Raw genomic sequence first — 21,080 nt, forward strand, 5'->3', positions numbered from 1 at the left:
AGACGGTACAATGGGTCAGGACCCAACCTTTTAATAGATACTCTGCAAAATGATAGGTTTCATGACGAGCTTGACACCCATTCCTCGCCTGATCAGTTGTAAAGCATTCCTCGCCACAAAACCTAACCAAAGTTCCGGGGCGTAGGTTTCAAAATACACAGAGGGCCAGGGATCCATGTCACACCTCAACCGCGTAACCATTACACATTGTAAGGCAATAAGGTGTTTTCATGAGCTCTGCGTCAGACAATAACCGACCACATAAAGCACTCACGCAAATGCAACGTGGACACACCCGGTAACAACGTCCAAATAAATACTCAAAGTATTCATCTCTTGTTTGGCAGTCACAATATGAAGGATACTCCTGAATTCAATTTTCTAACCTACAATATTATTGTTGATTTTTGTTGAACATTTTGTGATCTAAATTGATGATTTCATTTTACATACATACATACATACATACATACATACATACATACATACATACATACATACATACATACATACATACATACATACATACATACATACATACATACATACATACATACATACATACATACATACATACCAAGACAAACTTAGATATCAACAACAAAGAAACAACAATTTTTACATAAAATCATACAGCCATTTAATTTTTTTTCTCTTTTCTCCAGCCGAATTGGAAGAGATATTGCCCGATGATTGGAAGAAACCGTTCTGTTGTCATGGCGATCGCAGTATGTGTTTTCCGTCGAAATACACATGTGATGGATTCCAGAACTGCAATGATAACAGTGACGAAACACTCAAAGAATGCGTTTCAGGTAAGACAGCGTGTGACTTTGCCTGAGGACATTCCTTGGGGTTTTGTCCGCATACTGAACAACAGTATTCCTGCAGTACTCTGAGAAGGAAGGGGCGATGGTCATTTGTACTCTACGGTATCATGCTATTTTGTAATTGTGGGGAGAGAGAGAGAGAGAGAGAGAGAGAGAGAGAGAGAGAGAGAGAGAGAGAGAGAGAGAGAGAGAGAGAGAGAGAGAGAGTATCCGTTCTGAAACAAAGTGAACACAGTTCCACAAAAATGCATACATTTTGTTTTGCGGCATAGCTGCATTCACACTTCTAAGTAAAACCAACGTCTGTTTCCTTTCTTGCGGTACAGGAGGAAATGTGCTGGACATTCTGTCCGATTTGACGGGACTCAGCCAGGGTGTGATCCTTGGACTATTCATACTCCTCCTGCTACTTCTTCTGCTCATCTTATCGGTCATCATCTACGTCTGCTGCTGTCGAGAGACTAAGAAAGTCAAGAAAAGGATTGTGCGCAAGAGGAAATACGTCCTGAAAAGCGACTACGAGTACGACGACTACCGGTCCCCGTACGCCGCCGCTCCGTACGACCTGTACTACAACACGGAATACATCAAGAGCAAAGGCGACTTCTTAAAGCGAGATAATGGTGATTACGACGATGAGGAGGACAGCAAATCGAAGGCGACATTTGTCAGAACCGATGAAGATACGGACATCGGACCGTCGCGAAGGGGGAACGTGGGCAGTGAAAGCACGCTACTGAGTACGACCCAGATGATTTTGGCCGTTCCCGCCACGACGAACCGGGTCAGCACCCCTACACAGAGGAGTGTCACTTCGGCACCGGGGAGAAGAGTCAGTGATGTCGAACACAACGTAGCTGTGTACGGACTGAGGCCTGGCACCGGTGAGCGTGGAAGGCGGCGTTCAAGAAGCTTGACGCCCCAAGGGGTTCGCAGAATGGTCCGATCGGAAAGCGGTTCGCTGATGAAGCACGTCGATGCCAGAGAAGGCAAACAACAGCGCAGGTTACGGGCCGATAGCCCGATTATCCTTCCTCGTGTTCGAGCACCGCCCATGTTGAACTCTATGCAGAGACGGGCCAGCTTCAGCAACAGTGACACACTGCCGCCACGGAGTAGAGCATTACGTGGGGATAGTTTTAGCAGCGAAAGGGGGAAGAGAAAATTCAAGAAAACCTCCGATAGAGGTAGTACTCTCAGTGTTGATCAGATACTCAGACGAAATCAGGAGAAAATGGCTAACACAACTGTAGCGACAATTACAGGCTCTGCAACCGGTCAAGCTACCTATACGCGGGGAAATTCGAAAGATACAGTTCTCACGGCAGCGTCGTCATTGTCGTCTGTAAATACCGGTCTCACGACCCAACCGCAGACAGAGAGTGAAAATCGCTTGTGGTGGACCACCATACCGGCGCCGTCTATGTCACGTTTCCACTCGGATGGCCACCTGGAAGAAATCGACGAGACGCTAGCGGCCCGTCGCAGAACGAAACGCGCAGAAACGCTTATCTCGGCCTCCGCTTTGAGACGGTGGGCGTCGGACATCGACTTTCAGGGCGAAGTGACCAAGGGGAGAAATCTTGACTCTTTGAACGTTGCGCACCGATGGCTAGGCAGCAGAGCCTTCGGTAAGATGGACCTGGGCGTTCCAGTTTCAAATGTTGAAATAGTTAAACTGGACGATAACAATAAAACAGAAGTGCTTCAGGTGTCAGATGTTTAAATAATGTATTTTTTAAATAACTTTTAAAAGGATTTCAATGGCTGCCTTTATAATTCTGGTTTTCAACTGATGTAAGCAATACATTTTTTGTAATTTTTAAAAAAAGGTTTCAATCGCTGCCTTTATAATGCTGTTTTTCAACTGATGCAAGCAATTTCATTATTCTTGTCATTGAAAGGTGAAAGGTCAATCACACACTTTAAAAAACTCGTATTTATTTTTAGTTGTGCGCCGAAAAAGTAGGGCTAATGTGCAGCATTGGATAAGCTGTTATCCAATTGGGTAGCTGAATCTTACCAATATAATTAAAACAATACAAATAGACTCCCTAAGTCGCTGTGAATAGTGACAATGGACCAATCACAGAAAGAGCTTTTTCAATGATGCGCAGCATAACCCTCCGAGCTCAGAGGTTTGTCAGGGAATGGGGACTGTACTGAACGTCTCCATAGTCATACAGCAACTTAAATCACAAATTCGACACAGACTTCGTGATCAAACCCAAAATTCATAATTTTTTCGGGGTATTAATAAGTCAGTGAAACAAACTAGAATCACCATTGCTAGAATAATATTCAATATATTCAAATATGCAATTTGAATTCTGTATTCAAATATAGAATAAATTATAGAATCATTATATTCAGAATTATGCGTAAAATATTTATATGTTGCTTGTCAAACCATTACTACCTATACATACATTTTTTTTCAAAATTTACAGACTGCACATGTTCCAGAGACGTAATGTACAAATTGCTGAAATCAAGAGAAAAAAATACTCAATTGGACCCATGTATTTGTAATGCTATGTGTACACAGTAATCATTTTACCTTATTCGATGAACGATCAACGGTAGGTCTGTCAGAATTTATTCAGAGCCAATAATTGCATCGTGTGGATGTGCACGTATATATCCATAGACGGCCAGATCCTATCTCGATGTGACAATGTGTCGTTTGTCCGTTTGGGCTGTGAGTCGGGCCGGCCATTAAGCATATATGGCTCGCTCCCATAATATTATAGGAGCGAGCCATGGCACCTTTTAGCAATCTCGCCACTGCGAGTGGTTATACTCATGACACAGTGCTAATACTAAAAGCCCATCAGATCTCGTTTTCGAAAAACCTATGTTGCTCTCTAAAAGATGCATTAATTTTCGAGTGTAATGCCACATCCTTCTATAAACGTCGCAAGTTGATTAATCTAAACAAAATCCTTACATTCGAGTACATGTACTAACCCTTGTTTGGCAGTTTACGTCTTTCGAATTGTTTTCTTTTTAAATATCATCAATGTAATGTTCCAACATCAAAGTGGCTCTTTTAAGGGGTTTTCGGGTTACGTTTGGAAGAATTAGGGGCACTGCTTGCGTGGAACTGTTGACAATGCGACACCAAAAGCCCATATTACTATTTTCTATAGAACAGCAAAGTCAACTTTCGAAGTAAAAAAATACCGTGAACATTCTTTCGCATGATTCGATGGTTCACCCCCGAACACCAAAATTTCTCAAACTTCTAATACCAATACATTGCCAGTCTATGTCATTGTTACCCCCGATACATCTAAAATAAGCAAAATGGCTAAAGAGATAGGAGATTTCATTGTACCTCTTTGAAAAGATTTTTCAACAAGTTGCAGTAGCCGATAAAGGCTTTTTGTATCGTGTTTCACTGCTTGTAATGATTTATACATGTTTATTTTTATTATACGAATAAATTAATAATTATAAACAAATACCTGCTTCCCGCAGTATTTTTAAAAATTGAATGAAACAACCTTTTTTATTGGAGGGATTGTATATTTCACGATCTTTTTCACTGTGCCTGGTGTGGGTGCAGCCACAAACATTGGCCCTTGGCAAAATTAACTCATGGTGGCGCTGTTGATCGGTTTGCATTCTTCCAATGTGCACATGACACATGTATGTATGTATGTATGTATGTATGTATGTATGTATGTATGTATGTATGTATGTATGTATGTATGTATGTATGTATGTATGTATGTATGTATGTATGTATGTATGTATGTATGTATGTATGTATGTATGTATGTATACATACATACATATATACATATATATATAGTTTCACTCCATTTCATGTCAAGGAATTTTGCTGTCGTTTCTTTCGTTTTCTACGAATGGACGAGTGTTTCTCCTAGTGCAGTTTGTTGTTTCTCGGCATAAATCCCTTGAAGCCATGTTTACGTTGGACAATGTACATGTAACAGTGATTGAACCGAGTTTCTACCCCTGTTTTGCAACATGAATTTTAATCGTGTATTTTTGCTTCACATTACGTTCATTCGCTACGTTGTTTCAACTCCACCGTGTTTTAATATAAGCTAAGCCTTACTCTTCAGGCCGCAGATAACCTGAACAATGTCGGTATTAGCAGCCCGGTGGTGACACACTCAGAAGACATGGGCATCCATGCTCGTTCCAGAAAATTTCAAGATACCACTAATCTGGGATTTTTCAACAAAAAAAAACCTCTCATTTTGAGAAATGTGGGAGAAAATACGACCAAAAATACCCCCTTACTTAAAAATCCACTGAAGAGGGAGCTAGGTCAAATGAGAGTCTGAAAGAAACTGTTAACTTTGGAACAGGAGTGTCAAACTCATAAAAGTCATTAGATTTTAATCACCGTTTTAAACCAGATCAAAGCATAGGAAACGCACAATGAAACTTTTGGTGAAGTTTGAGTGCCTGATAGCATTTCCTGGGATATTTACAAACCTTTCTTAGGCAAAGTTTTTCGAAAAGTACATCTTTTTCTCGATTATACGGACCGTGATAGAAAATGAAAAACATTCCTTTCCCCATGATTTTAGGAATACGCATCGAGGAATACGCATGGATACCCATTATCCCGACAGTGACACTTCCGGGATTGGCAGTACATAGCTCAACGTCTGTTTCCAGTAGTTCTATACACTTTACAATGTGAAAAAACGCGTCCCGCGCGAGGCCAAAACTTATTACCCCATTGCTTAATCGCTGGAATTTACTCACCTCTGTACGGCAGTTATTATTGATTTCTCGCCATTGATGTTGTTTATACTTATTTAGTAAATTTAGTGCTTGTTTTGGCTCACATAACACGATACTGTATGTTAAATATATAAATGTTTAAAAGATTGTCTCCGAGTCAGAGAACTTGAAAGTGACTACGTACTTATCTCCTTTGCAATCAGTCAAGTTCGCGCTTCGCACACCTGTGACTTCTGGGACTTCGATAATGTCCATTTAATATGAACTCATCGAGTGAAACATTAGGAACAAGTTAAGATGATGGCCAGTTTAGCCTCATGTGATCGAGGCACGTGTCGCAAGGAATCTAAGTACACGTGTAAGTAAACTATAACTTGTCACGGTGAAAGCTGACAAAACCACGTACTGCCAGCTACCTTTCGGCCGGTGACACAAATTCTTACGAAATCAATGATGCAATTACGGTGGCCCATATGTGAAGGTATAAACTTATTTACACAGACAAAACTTTAGTTTTGATGGACAAAACTTTAATTTGGGGGGACATAACTCTAATTTTTGCGGACAAAACTCTAATTTGGGAGGACACATCTCTGATTTCTACGGACACAATTCTAATTTGGGCAGACAAAACTTTGATTTGGAAGGACACAAATCTAATTTGGGCCACCCGATCTCAATTTCCTACGGACACAATTCTTTTTTCAGCGGACAAAACTTTCATTTGGACGAACACATATTTAATTCTTATGGACACAAGTCTTATTTTGTACAGACACAACTCTCATTTTCTTGGACACAATTTTAATTTCTTGAGATAGAGCTTCCATTACTCCCGAACAAGTCTCATTCAACGTAGGCAACTTCTATTTCAATGGCCTGCCCTCTAGTGTTCAATGTGACAACAAGCAACTTTCGAGGACAAAACTTTCTTTTCCTCACGGCGGATATTGAAGTATCCCACAATACTGTTCGTCTACATCGCAGTAGATCGCCTCGCCAACGTGTGTATGGTGCTAGTGCTTACTGCATGTTACATCCATTTATGGTTGAAAAGGTACATACATTATCTTACAGCTTCATTTCATTGTAAAATTTGCAATGAAAATGACGCTGTAAGATAATTGATGTACTTTTTTAGTCTCCTCAGGCAAGGACACTGTTCAATATAAAATTGTAGAGCCAAATACACTCTAAAATTCAGTTAAGTAGAGCCCAGAACGGTTTCACACCTCTGGAGCAAACTTCAGCCAAATAAATCAACTATTCCTGGGCAGTTCTATATCTTTCTCCCAGTACATTGTGGGTGGAAGTTAGTAGTTATCAGAAAGTGTTTATTTTCATAACATAATTTTGAGACCAGTTCTAATAGTTTGAAATTGAAATTATGAAATCGCTACAGAAAGTTGCTGATCATAAACCTTAGAAATCAAACAAGGTGTGTAAGATGTCTCATAGGTCCAAGATTTACACTCAATGGATCTTGCATTATGGCAAATATGTGTGTGTACAAAGAATAGTGAAAAAATGATGAGAAAACTATTGATTGGTCTACCATTGGATGCTTGTTGTTTTTTGAAATAAATGCTTTTTTTATTCAGAAACTAAGCATATACGTTGTCCATACATGCTTGCATGTGAATGAAGTTACATTAAAGAACCACATGTGAAGTAACACGAAGAGAGTTATTGGATATTTTGCATTGCAAAACTCTCTACAAAATACCCTATTGCAAATTTTGTAACAATTAAGTGGCCGCTACACCAAATCAGCATAAGGATCAGACTTTGAGATGAAGATTAGGGTGCATCTGAAGTTTACTTTTCAAAACAAACATTTCTTGAACAACACTTCTTGGCACACGTATGCCACACAATCGAAGGGAATGCCACACTGTTCTATACCCCTACACAGCCAGGACCATCCAGTATCTGAATAGAGTCTCTCACAACATTGATATCGCAATGAGCAGATCGTCGCCGTAAATTCGACTGTGCCAATCGCCTCATGAGAGTTCTTGGACTGATATGAATGTCATAATATTTTGCCAGGAACAACACAATTTCGTCGTACCTATATCCTAGAAGAAATACTAGATCAAGTCGTCTTCGCAATACTCTGCAATAAAGTCGCTACAAGTCTCAATTGCCAACGCAGCAGCACAGTGCCATTAACGGACGAACAGTATTGTGGGATACTTCAGTATCCGCCGTGAGGAAAAGAAAGTTTTGTCGTCGAACGTTAAAGGCCCGTGAGCTGTAACTTTTAACATTTTATTTACCCTAAAATAACCCCCAAACGTCTCGAATGTTGATCGAATTCTTGCAATTAAGCGATATACCCTTCAACTAACATACTAGGACAGTCACAAACGACACAGAACGCAAGGAAATTCACGCGATATCGCCTCATTTTAAATGTACCGCCATTTCGCAAAAGCAGTCACGTGACAAAGAACACAGCAAATGCAACGTCACACGGAGGACGAGAGCGGGATCTTACTGTGTGATACTGCGCGATGTGGGAGCGTGACCCCATTCGCAACTCGACAACAATAGAGTCTACACATGAGGTAATGTAACTTAGCTTATGTCTATTTTGTAAACAAACTCACGTGTTTTCTGCCCCCTCAAACCTTGTATTTAATGCTGATTGTTCTCCAGTTCGATGTTTCATTTGAACAAAGAGGGTGTTACAACAGTTGTAGGCATAAACGATGCGATTGAAATGACAAGGAACTAGAGCTTGCTTGTGAATTTGGCCCGGCCAGGCGGCCGCTGGTCGAAGTCAGGTAAAGCGTACGCTAGAGTCTCGTTGTGGTTCGTTGTTTCGCATGGATTTCCAGAACTAGTATTTCGTTTTGAATCTGGATTTTCCCAGAATGGTTTTCAGTTAGCGATACGCCGTTCGGGTTTTGTAATTACGAACGTATTCGCTTATATTTGGCTTGGGTGAGCCATGCGCATGATGCGTGAACCATGAGCGAGCGGCATTGACCAAATGCAGTCGATCTTATTTCTGAACACTGTCAATTTCCGAGTCATTTTGCAAACGGATTACTTACTTTACACAGATTCGGAATTATTGTGTGAATAACCTTGAGTTTAACAATGCCTTTCGTGTGTTTTTAGTCAGCTCTAATCGAACTGTTGAGACATACGGCCCCGATCCTACTTCTATGTTTGAGAGGACGAGTTTAGCAAGCTTCGTGATGATTATGGTAGCATTACAACCATGGAGGTAGAAAGAAAGGTACAACAAGGCTGTGTGATGTGTAGTACAGCTGTAAACCTATGCCAACTCGTTTTAGAAATTTTCTTTTCAAAGCGATGAACTTTGAGCATGGAGAAAACGGCGTTGTTCGCACTTGTGACTATAACGTTGCTATGGTGATACCAAAACAAGGACAAACAGCTGTTTTATTGTGATTTGTATTTTCGCCATGGCTTTTGATTGAAGTACAATTTGCTGGGAAATTTGAAGGGTAAACAACACATTTTCAGTGTATTTCTTGAGGGTCTACAACATAAATGTTATACAACATAAATGACAAAGGTGGTCCTTTTATGCAGTGGCTTTGAAAATGTCAAATATATATGTTATGCATCAAAAGCATATTTCCTTCCAAATTTTTAGTCTGACTTTACACATCTTAATTTCCACCAAGAGTTAACCCACAGTTTACTTGCCATGTTATGGTCAAGAATTAAAGTAAAGTGTCGACTACTTACTTGGCTTTGTTTAGAAGAGAAGATGGTAACAAAGAAAACTCAACACTGATCAGTGACCGGCAGAGTGCAGTATATCTACATTTGAATCTCCTTTGTAATTTTTCTGATTCTTTCATTTTGCAGACACCACTGACCGATTCTGCTGATAGTTCTGTAATAACTGAATCCCACGCAAGAAGAGGGAGACAGGGGTAGAGGGAGAGGCACAGGGAGAGGGTGAGGACAGGGATGCAGAGGTTGGGGCAGAGGAAGAGGGGCTAGATGGGGAAGGCTTGTGACAAGAGCAGATGAGGCATTGCAAGATGTGCAGCAACGGAAAAATACTCTTCATGTAAGTAAAATTTTTGCTTTGTATTCACACCGTGATAATGGGGCATACAGATTGACATCAGCATATAGCCATCGCAATAATATCATCTTCTTTTCAGGAGATGCTGCAGAAAATGACACCAGAACAGAAGCATGATCTTCTGTTGCAGGTGGTTGAGAGGGACATAAGTTTAATATTTGACTTTGCAGTCCTATCTGAACAGGCTGGAGGATCCCATCCTGGACCTTCACAAAGCAGTCAGGATTGATGTGTCCGTCAAAACTGCCGGCAGATGTGAGAAAATGTTGTGGGGAGGTGCCTGGGCTCTGTATCTCCAGATTGCTAGTCAGCATGTTTATGAACTGAATGCAAACAAGCAGACATTTGCCATGAAATTTTTCTAAGAAAATCATCATACAAGTTATTAGGGAATTCCTACTTTAACCATATTGTCCCTACCCATGATCATTTATGGACTGAATTGTCAATTTAATGCAATAAATCCAATCAACTGCAAGTCATCCTTTGCTTTTAGATCAGATCTGGTAAACAGTCTTGATGCATATGTAATAATTGTTCTAAATGTGATGAATACCAACTGACTGAGATGGAAAGCCATGTGTGCTGGGCAAATTATTTATGTAATGACTTTTGGATACGTAATGCTCTTGAGTGTTGAGAATGCACTGGCATGGTCACAGAGGAATTCTAAAATGTAAGACGAGACTGTTACTGTTACATGTGTACATAAAAATCCTCATTTTGGTATTTCAAAGGAAGAACACCTCTCAGAAGATCAGCATAGATACTGTAACAGTGTTACTGTTCTTCCAAAAATATTTTTGAGACAAGCAAACTTGTACAAAACTCAGAACTTTGGGAAAGGAAGAGAGAACTTTGGGAAAGGAAGAAGAGATCAATGAGAATTTATCCAATAATGGCAAATATAAACAAAAGCAATACATATTGAAACAAATATCATATTTTTCAGGATTTCAGAGTTATCTGCCTTGATGAAGGAGTCCTTGCAATTGCTAGAGCCTATCGGATGGATATGATGGCCACCAATGACTTTGATGACTACCACAAGTGCAACAGGCATGCTGCATACCAGCAATTTATTTTGTGGCAGCATGGGAAACCTGGCGCAGGAAACTAGAGTGATACCAGGTTGCTGTGTTTGGGCAATAAGAGATAAATATCCTGATCAGTGTGGTCAATATACAGGGTTCATTCCAACACGTTTTGCATAAAGGGAATTGCAGGCATCATTTTACAAGTGATATAGCCACTAACTGATGATGTCAAAACTGCCATACACGATACACAGTGCCAAAACTTTCAGGGCGTCTGTGTCTTGTGTACAGTGATTTGATGTAATCAGTTTGTGGCTATACCACTTGTAAAATGGTGCTGAATTGCATAATTGTGACAAAATGATAACAAGATATATAGCTCATTTAACCCAAACACAGCAGCTTGGTTACCTCCCATTTGGCACATTACTTGATATTTCCTATACATGTTAATCATGATTTATACACTCAGAGACTCTTCAGTGAAATCTACAAAGTCTCCCCTGTGTACACAAATTCACAGACTGGTTTCTTTAATTCTGAAAATGTACATTTAAGGACACCATTTTTCTAAATTGCCATTTTAAATGACTCAGAAAATTATGCTTGATTGAGAGAGGAGATAGTATTTTCATAAATTTCCACTGATTGTGTCCTCAGCCATACAGAATGTGATTGAAAGTAGGGAGACTAGTTGCACCTGTTTCATGATACAAAAGGATATTGTTTTCCTCATCCACCAGAAAGACAAAAGAAATTTACATGCTGACTTTTCTATCTAAGAGAATGACCTCTTCAGTTTGTCATAAATTGCCCACCAAAAGTATGGCATTTGTCTAGAGGGTTTGTCGTATTGCTTTCATGCAGAACTGAAAAAGTTACAAAAATTCTAATGTCGTGTGTAGAAATCAAACCAAATTGTGGGAATTTATTGTGTGGTGTATGTATATATACCAGGGGGAAGTCTCATGAACTGTACTGTTTTAATTTGTTGACCTCAACATATCATGTTTACCGTACCATCCATTGTAACTGTTGTGTGTCAAGTAGTTGTGGAGTACAGTTGGCTTTGGCCAAACAACTGTATCACCCTTTCATGGTGATGTGTATTGGTGTGCCACATTTCTCATTTCATGTACAAATTTGAATATCTGCTTCCATCAAATTCATCAATGGCTATCTTCATGTCTACGGAGCAACTGATGTGAATTTTTCACGCAAAGTTTTATATGTACACTTATTGTTGTACATGTTTATTTGCATACATGTCATGTATTTACAGAGACACTCGTCCAATAACCAGGATTTTGCCAGTCCTGGGGACAGACATTCCTCAATGTGACAAGACATTCAGTGCAATCATTGTCCTAATTTTTTTATTTATTTCCTGCCTGAGTTCCCAGTACAGTAAAGTACCTGAATTCAGCCTATATAAAATAGGGGTTAGACCTGAAAGGGATTTACCCTAATTTTACATAAATTTTTTTCTTATTTTGAATGTTTTATCTTGCATGCTTACTGTCTCATTTACTGTAAAAAAGGTGAAAGCTTTTTTTAAGATTGAAAACAGTGACGATATGTTGAAATAAAAGGTAACGTTTTAAAATGTATACAATTGTCATGCTTTTTAAGAAAGTTTACATCTCTACTAAAAGGGAAGATGGTAAATGTATCCATATAGAGTACTTTCTGTACATCACAACTTGGGCAGCTACAGCATACTGAAGACACCATTCAATTCACAACATTGCACGGTAGTTTGCAAAACCTGAAACTGAAAGGAATAAAATGTTAGCAGACTTGTGTGATGAAAATTGAAGAAAAAGGCTGAACAATCTAAACATTATCAGTTTTTTGCTTGTCACCATGACCGAATGGCTGAAGTAAGTCTACAATCATGAGGTTTGAGTGTCCATGGATAAACAGAAACACAGTGAGGCTACCCACAATTCTCCATGATCTGTACACACGGAGATCACTAACTGAACTGAAGCAAATTTCTTCTGTTTTAAAATTCTGGCAACATAGTTCTGATAATCATAATTTTCTGATTTCTCCCTGTGAATAATGAGAAGATCAACCCCTTTTCCGCGGATGAGATAGCAATTTTGTAATTTTGTCGACATAGATTTTTGACAATCATACACAATATTTTCAAGGAAACTAAGGGAATAAGTTGCATCTGTGTTGGTAAAAGAAAGGATATTGATTTTTTTTAATGTTCGTAACAAAGGAAATTTGCATGTCTGACAGGTGGTATGATGAGACCATCTTAGTTGCTGATAACTTTATCTTGACAAGCGTGCAATTTTTAGCACCTCCAAACATCGACTTCTCATTCAATTTACTCTTGAATTTTAAACATAATCAATAATTTTGGACATAGTTTTAACAAATAATCCTGAACTTAAATTGTAAGTTAAAAATTGTTGAGAAACTGATAAAATTGAAAAAGCCTTTAGCAAAAAAATATCTGAGTGAACAAATCAAGGGGAATTGTGGGTAGCCTCACTTACTGTGAGAAAGTGGTTACTTTACAAATATGTTTACATTATATTTTGGATCAAGACAGATACACTTGTAAAGCAAATGGAATTTTTTACTTTGCTTGAAAGGATCGGTAGTTCAAGTTACACCTTATTGAATCATGTTGAATACAAATCTTAAATCGTCACTTCCTACTACCATAGACCCTCTTTTTTAGTGCCTGTGCTACTACTAACAAGTATTTTCTGACTCATTAAGCAAAGATGTATCCATAGTTCGGACAATTTATACAGAAAGGTTACACAACAAGATAAAATTATTTATTTCCCATGACCAGATGAAACTGATGATGTGCACGAAATTTCTTGCTGTACTGGCTCAACACAGGTGCAGCCAATTAATAATGCACTTTTAAAGGGGTCATTACTATGACAAGATATATTGTGCATTACAAGTAATGTGAACTGACTGTCACTGAAAATTTTTCGACTTGCTCTCCCGCACTCAAACTTCATTTTTACCCTCTCCCCACTTATTTTTGCCTGTTTCCCCTCTCCACTGTCAATTTTTGAAGCTCCCCTGCCCTGTGGCGGAAAAACTTGCCTATTTCCCCTGCCCTGCAAAAATTTCTCCCCCCCCCCTAAATTTTGTCATTCCATTTCCCCTGCAGACATGGAGCTACCCTACCCTGTGATGAAAAACCTGTTGATTTTCCCCAGCCCTGTGAAAAAATTTCCCCTTAAAACATAATGGCTCAACTTCCCGTCCCCGTTTTAAAAGTAGCTCCCCCTCTCCTCGTTTTTCGCAAAGCCCTGTCCCCGGGACAACCAACCGATATCTGCCCTGCCCGACAAAAAAAAATAAAATTTGCTCCCCTGCCAGCTAAAAATATGTCCCCTGCCCAAGCAAAATTAATAGTTCCCCTGCTGCCTGCCCTCAAATATTGCTGTAGCTCCGTTGGCTGCACCTGTCACCACATGTTACGAGAGGCGATGTTTGCCAACTCGTAACATGCGCTTAGAACTGGCGGTATTAAAAACAGTAGCAATAGCAGTCGCTTGGTCCGGGGAAGACAGTGACTGTTTACTTCGATTCTTGTTGTAACTGCGACAAGATGTGTGAAACGATTCAGTACGTAACTCAGTGTGTTGTAAGCTTACCGTACGCGAGTATGAGATTTTGTTGTGATTTCTATTCAAGCTATGGTATTTCCTAGCATTTGGAGAGTCAAAAGTTGATCTTTCAAAGGCTAAAACGTGACCTTCTTTGAATATTAATACATGTATAGTGAATTTATCAAGGCATCGTTGCACAACCCATGGTGCGTCAAGCACTGGCACGCACTATTCGACACGGTATATTGTGTACAGTCACTCGCTGTCCGGTCCTATACTTACCAATCCTCCGCCAAATCGGGATTTGCAAGCCCTGTTTTTTCCACTAACTGAAGCCATCTCCCGATCTGGTTTTCGATGTCTAGTTTGCTAAGGCGTTTAGACGCATTACTGCGCTGTTGTCTCCATTCCTTGTCAGAATCCGATATGACCGAGCGTACGTTTCCCACTGTGAGACGCCATTTTCTTGTGAGGAATCTAATGCGCATGCGCAACACTCACACTTTATGTGTACTCTTGCGAACTCAAGCCATGGGCGCCGCCATAATCGGGTGCGGCACCGTTTTATTATTTGACTCGTTCAAAGTTACACGTGCGATTTGAGTACGTGGCCAATAACACGTCTTTGCACACCCTTCAGTAAGTTAATACACATGAACTAATTCTAATTTGAATGTAAAATCATGGAAATAATGCAAAAAGTTACAGCTCATGTGCCTTTAAAGTTTTGTCTCTGCAAGTTGCTTGTTGTAACATTGAACACTAGAGGGCAGGCTGTTGAAATAGGAGTTGCCTACATGGAAATGAGACTTCCCGGAGCAATTAAAGTTGTATCTCAAGAAATTAAAATTGTGTCCAAGAAAATTAGAGTTGTGTCTGTACAAAATAAGACTTGTGTCCATAAGAATTAAATATGTGTTCGTCCAAATGAAAGTTTTGTCCACTGAAAAAAGAATTGTGTCCGTAGAAAATAGAGATCTGGTGGCCCAAATTAGAATTGTGTCCGTCCAAATTAAAGTTTTGTCTGCCCAAATTAGAATTGTGTCCGTAGAAATCAGAGATGTGTCCGCCAAATTAGAGTTTTGTCCGCAAAAATTAGAGTTATGTCCCCCCAAATTAAAGTTTTGTCCATCAAAACTAAAGTTTTGTCTGTGTAAATAAGTTTATACCTGTCACATATGGGCCACCGTATGCAATAGTTAGCTTACAGATTGTTTGCTGATGTTAAATTTGCTGATATTTAGTTCCCTGAAGTTAATAGTATGAGTCAGTTGTCTGATTCAACAACGATTCGTCACGCAGTTTGTCGCCTGACTCAGACTGTCGTGCTTGGAGACTAACAGAAAGTTTCTGGATTCTGTCTTACCATATTTAAACATACCGTCCGAACATTTTCCAAAATTTGATTAAATTTTTAAAAAAATCATGTTATGTCTGATATAATCCTGCACGTAACTAGTTTGAAATATTTTTCTCTCTACTAGGCTGGCCTGAGCTGTAATTTGCTGACCTTTAAACTCTTTACCCGGCATGCTTCAATAAAAACAATATGGCGCCTCCCATGCCTGGTTGTCAACGTCAGCGTTCAGAGAAGATATAATTCACGTAACCAGAGTCCTCATCACAAATACAACAGTCCTTCTAGCCGCGAAAACTTGTTGAAAGAAAGGGGACCAAGACACATAGACGAAACTCGCGAAAAGTCAAGGGAAGAAGAATAGCGCTTCTAAAAGGGAAATGCCAAGCAAGATTTCTAAAGCCGGTAAAGCTGGCAAATCCAAAAAGCATGGCAAGAAGACACAGAGGCCATCTAGTATATCTGAAAAACGATGGCCACATATCCAAAAGAAGAAACGTGACGATTGAAAACGCCGATGGAGACGGCAGTAGAGATGACGGTGAGATACTGTCAGGCGTAACAGACCTGATGGACAGCAAAGGTGAGCGTGAAGAATTGCCCACCGCTTCGTCGACAAAGAAACATGATGTGAAAACGAAACAAAGGAATATTCTGTATAGATGCATTTTCTTAGAGCCTTTAAGGAAAGTATGGATTACGTAATCATTGTCGCCATCGGTTGTGCCATCCATGACCTCACCGACCCTCCAGAGACTTATTTCTCTGACAAGAACAATTTCCTTAATCAGTATTTCGTCAAACTTTCGTGGGGTTGGACCTGTGGAGTCGCCCTTGTGTTCCTCCTACCTGCCAGCTACATAGTGCGAAATGGGGACGGTTGGAAAATAGCGAAGGACTCCCTGCGTCTGGTAGTCGGAACTTTGGAATGGTACTGCTGGGTGGGACTGTTCTTCTGGATCGAAGACGCGACCGGTCAGTGTTCGGGCGGCGAGCAATATTCCACCAAGAAGTCGTGCGTGCGAAGTGGTCACCAGTGGGATGGGTACGACATCTCGGGACACACATTTCTGCTGATACATTGTGCCCTGCTCGTCTGGGAAGAGCTGAGCTACTACATGAAGCTAGAAACACGGTCAAAGTCAAAGTCTCAGATCAAGAAGAAACCATACCTGCACCTGTTCGTCAGGTTCACGGTCCTGCTGATGACCTTACTGGCTCTCCTGTGGGAGTTCATGCTTGTCTGGACTCAAGTGTACTTCCACACCACCTCACACAAGGCAATAGCCCTGGCAGTCGCCTTAGGAAACTGGTACATAACCTACAGGGTTCTCTATGGAAAGTTGTTTCCTGATATGCATACTAGGATAACTGGCAAGGAGGGCAAGCCAGTATTATGAACCAATCGTTCAAATCTAGTTTCTGAAAACAATATCCCTATTCAAGAAGTTTAATACAGTCACAATTGCAGTAGTAATTGTTACCAAAAAATCAGAAGCTAAATTTGGTACAAAAATCTTTAATTCTTCGTCGTAAATAAGTTGCTCAGTAATGATGTTGATTTCAGATTTGGAGGGCTTGCAGCTTTTAAATTTGAGGGATAATTAAGGTATAATGCCATCTCATGACTTCATAATATTTGAATATTATATTTCAAAACTAGGGTAAACACTAGAATGCACTCAGGATTCTTTTACTGTCTTGTCTTTCTATTTTATTCAAGCAATAATTTATCAAACATGTTTCCGTTTTGTGTGTTTCTATTTCGAGGTTCAAACACAGCTAAATATGATCTCATTGGGACTGTGTAACTCACCCCATCTTCTTTATTCAGTTTCAACCATGATGTTGTCCTGTACCTTGTGGTTGGTCCTACATTCATGAAAAAAGGAGTTGAAGGATTGGGGTGAAAGCCTACATTGCAGATCACTTCGCAGAATTTTACTTCAGTTCAGAATGACGTAAAAATCAAGTCTGTCAGTGTATTTTGAGGTTTTATTTTGCTTTCAGATGAAATTTCCTTGTCACATTTTAACAGTCTTTTAGCAGCTTACTTTGATATCTGTTGAATTATTTAAACATTGGCCTAGCTGCATTGTTTTTGATTCTGTGGCTGTATCTGAATGTCTTTCATAGAATCTTATGCATTTATTCATATTATAGAAATTTCTTAAAATGCAACAATGTTAACTGAAATTCAAAATATTTCACAAAGTTTTTAACACTAACTGAAATTTGTGCTGACATTGCTCAGGGTCTCTTCAATGTCATGTTCAGTAAGTTTTTGCATTTAACAGGTCCACACACGTTTTTTTTTAGTTTTTTTTGTTTTGTTTTTTAGGGAGGTTCAAGGTCAACAACTTTACTACAAGGTTGCAATGAGACAATTTCTGCCAAACCCACACTGGTCTTACTATTTATGAAAGTACATGTTTTGGGCCAAACCATTGTGGTGAAAGGGTTAAGCTCAGTTAATGTCAGAGGGAGCAAATCTATTTTGTGTGCAGTATTATCTATATGCCTGTGTCAACTAAACTCAAGCTGTCTTGCAATCTGGTTTACATGAATAGATTTGGCTTTTGATATTAGTTTCATTATTTTTGTCCCTGAAAACAATATACCTCTTCTGCCTAATTATGTTGAAATATTGTGCACTAGTCTTAAAAAGCAATGAATGGAGTACAGTGTGCAGTGTCATTGTTGACGAATGAATTCTAGTCCAGATTGAAAGTCTGATGTCAACATTACTATTCAACTTCACATACATTCAGGCTCATTTTAAACATTGAACCACTGAGCATTGCAACATGATTTGTGTGAGTAGAACAAGAAACAGACAGAACAAAAACACCAGTAATAACATTCAAAAATAGGACTTGTACAGCTCTAGTGGTGGAATTGCATTATTCCTTGCTGGTATGTCAGACTGTTGGAACAACAAATTTGGTCCTGAACCTCAGACACTTGGATTTTCTCACCCCTGTATTGTAACACTTCCCATTTTACTAAAGTTTCATGAATTTCTTGTGTACCCCACCTTCCATGACCATACACCCCAACAATTTCTACCAGAATTAATATTGCCAATGCGTGTAGCATTCTACACCATTTATTGTGTAATTCTGCACTGGTAATGTAAAAACTGACAAAATGCTTATGTAACTGTTACATAAGTTGTTATGTATGATGTGTGCTGAACTTTTCTTTTCGAAAGTGTCCATGCTGTAACTGAGACACTGTGCACATGCACCCAAAGATTTCATGTATTACAATCAAAATCACTTGTTCGCCGAAGGATATAAACTCCATTTTGTGGTTTTCTGTGGCATCTTTCTCAGCCTGATTTTGGTCAATTCTTGCCATGTCAGGCAAATGTTGTCAAACTTGCCAGTTTTCAAGCATGTCAGTTATTGGTTAAGTCACCATAATAGTGGCCTGCAATAACTAAACATGTGTCAGGCAATGCTTATCAACCCTGAATAATTACAGACGAAATACTACTGCTTGAAGTTTTTGATGAAAATTTATGCTTGAAATTTTGAGACTAAGGCTCATTCACATTTCAGTGTTCAAAGAAATGTGTACACTTTCAATATAATGTTATGCTGCCACCATGCAGTGCCACTGTCTACTGTTGATCATTAATCAGAGGAGAAAACATATTGAAATGAAGGACAATCTTCACTTTTGACTGATCTAGGAAAAAAAGCTAAAATAAAGAATGTTTCCTGGTACTTTGTGAGAATCTGATATTGGCAGAAGGCTTCTGCGTGAAGAGCGCCCTCAATCACTCATGTGCTGGTTGTCCAAATTCTCCCACCCTTCATTTCAAATAATCCCAGAGAATACGATTTGATCTCTCATGGTTGAAACAAAACCAAATTAGTTAGCAAGAGTATGTTTGTGATCGACAACATTGTGTATATACACAATATCATAAACTATATTTGGTTTCTGTCAGTAGCTGTTGTACTGATGTATACTACGAAGTGAAGACAAAAATCCTTTTTTTAAGTTGAAAGGGCAAATTTAATTCCTGTGATTCAAAAATGGTTTAACCCGTTTACCACCAATGGTTTTGATGAACCCTATTGTTTTCAGTGTTTAGCCCAAACCAGTGTTAGATGTAAGGGTCAATGGATTAAATCCAAACTTGAAGACATTTTGTATGTTTGTTATATAAGTAGTATATGGAGCCAATGCTTGATCTGTGATTGTTTTTTTTAACCAACGAGTGTGCAATACCAGCAATATATATGTATACCGTTAGTTTAAGTACTTGAGCCGTCTCCCCTTTCCAGGATTGATAATGTGACTGAAGAGCGTGTAGTTTTTACCAACAACAGATTTCCGGCAGCTCTCTACAAATTTTAGTGATTTTGTATTGGAATGTTTGTATTAGCAAAGAGAGTTCATGATTGTGAAAGTTTACCTGTGTTTCTACACCTAAGCGAAAACTGCTGCAGGCACTGCAAAGATCTCATGCATGTAGTAGACATACTATAGTGACGATAGCTATGTTTGGCGACCCCTGCTACAATTCTTTCCCACCAATTTTGGGTTTATGTGATTGTTTTCTATGTCAGTATTGGAGTCCTCTATGGGACTAAAGGTGTGACAGGGCCAACTTTTCAGGACAGGGCCATCGTTGACATGTAAATCTTGTCCAATTTTCCTGTTAATTGTTTGTTCTTTTTCATTTTTACCATAAGGCCATTTAAAGAAAATTCTTTTTTTGCCGTCCATGGATTTTTAAAAAATCTACCAGACAGCCAGGAAAAAAACACAAACAGGCAAAAAGCAAGTATATTAACATAAGCTTGATTTTATTTGGTTTCCTTTGGGAAAAAGAATATTTTTATTTGTAATAGTGTTAACATTGTGTTTGTTTTCTTAATTTTCTCTGAAAACCTATCAGCAACGTAGACGGCAAACAAATAATTTTATTTAAAGCGCCTAAGCTTAAATTATGCTTTAACTTTAGTTGAAAAGAATTGCTGACACTCGAGCTAGGTTGTTAAGTTTTAGAAGACATTATGGTGAATGTTTTTCAAATAAATAAACATGGTTTTCAGTATGTGGGTTAATGCTGTTATTAAAAGATAATCCAAATTCAAACATCTTGATTAATGTCGTGCATGACAAAAGCGATTTTTCAAAACAATTACAAAGTTGTCCTCAGTATGCAAGATCGCACGGCACTTTGTCACAGGGCCAAGTACTAATCCAAAGGTTATCAGGTAGAGAACTACCAAAGGTTCTCTCTCAAGACCCCATTAATTACCAACGCGAACATTAACATGAGCTACTCTCTCAAGGGCTATGCATCATAAATGAGAAATGCGTTTGCATCCTTCTCTGACATGGACTCGATCGTTTCGGGAATTGACCACCACATCTTGAAAAGAGGGTGGGTACGAAGAGTTTAAAATTATCAAGCCT

General features: G+C 39.1%; 2 protein-coding genes and 2 long non-coding RNA genes across 6 annotated transcripts in view; 3 read left to right on the forward strand and 1 right to left on the reverse strand.

Annotated features, from left to right (window-relative positions):
- The window catches only part of LOC139147483 (uncharacterized), a 12,138-nt gene extending 7,847 nt beyond the window's left edge, over nucleotides 1–4,291 (forward strand). The window contains exons 3-4 of the mRNA XM_070718593.1: nucleotides 666–815; nucleotides 1,157–4,291. Of these exons, the coding sequence (XP_070574694.1) occupies nucleotides 666–815; nucleotides 1,157–2,556 (1,550 nt within the window). The 3' untranslated portion in view covers nucleotides 2,557–4,291. The remainder of the gene's footprint in view (nucleotides 1–665; nucleotides 816–1,156) is intronic.
- Nucleotides 4,292–7,805: 3,514 nt separating this feature from the next.
- Nucleotides 7,806–13,353, forward strand: LOC139147484 (uncharacterized). Of its 3 annotated transcripts, none has more exons than XR_011555732.1 (3): nucleotides 7,806–8,814; nucleotides 9,417–9,624; nucleotides 10,595–13,353. It is a non-coding gene; the product is annotated as an uncharacterized lncRNA (long non-coding RNA). The 3 variants fall into 3 exon arrangements; XR_011555731.1 differs by having other exon boundaries at nucleotides 7,806–8,134; XR_011555730.1 differs by having other exon boundaries at nucleotides 7,806–9,624.
- LOC139147485 (uncharacterized) lies at nucleotides 12,273–15,002 on the reverse strand. Its single transcript, XR_011555733.1, has 2 exons — nucleotides 14,564–15,002; nucleotides 12,273–12,453 (listed from the first exon to the last, which is right to left on the reverse strand). It is a non-coding gene; the product is annotated as an uncharacterized lncRNA (long non-coding RNA).
- An 827-nt stretch (nucleotides 15,003–15,829) lies between these two features.
- LOC139147486 (acyl-coenzyme A diphosphatase FITM2-like) lies at nucleotides 15,830–20,715 on the forward strand. The gene has a single exon (XM_070718595.1). The coding sequence runs from the start codon at nucleotides 16,301–16,303 to the stop codon at nucleotides 17,036–17,038; it is 738 nt and encodes a 245-aa protein (XP_070574696.1). The 5' UTR covers nucleotides 15,830–16,300; the 3' UTR covers nucleotides 17,039–20,715.
- The last annotated feature ends 365 nt before the right edge of the window (nucleotides 20,716–21,080 follow it).

The sequence above is a fragment of the Ptychodera flava genome, chromosome 13 (assembly GCF_041260155.1).
Source record: "Ptychodera flava strain L36383 chromosome 13, AS_Pfla_20210202, whole genome shotgun sequence".
In the NCBI taxonomy this organism is placed as follows: domain Eukaryota; kingdom Metazoa; phylum Hemichordata; class Enteropneusta; family Ptychoderidae; genus Ptychodera; species Ptychodera flava.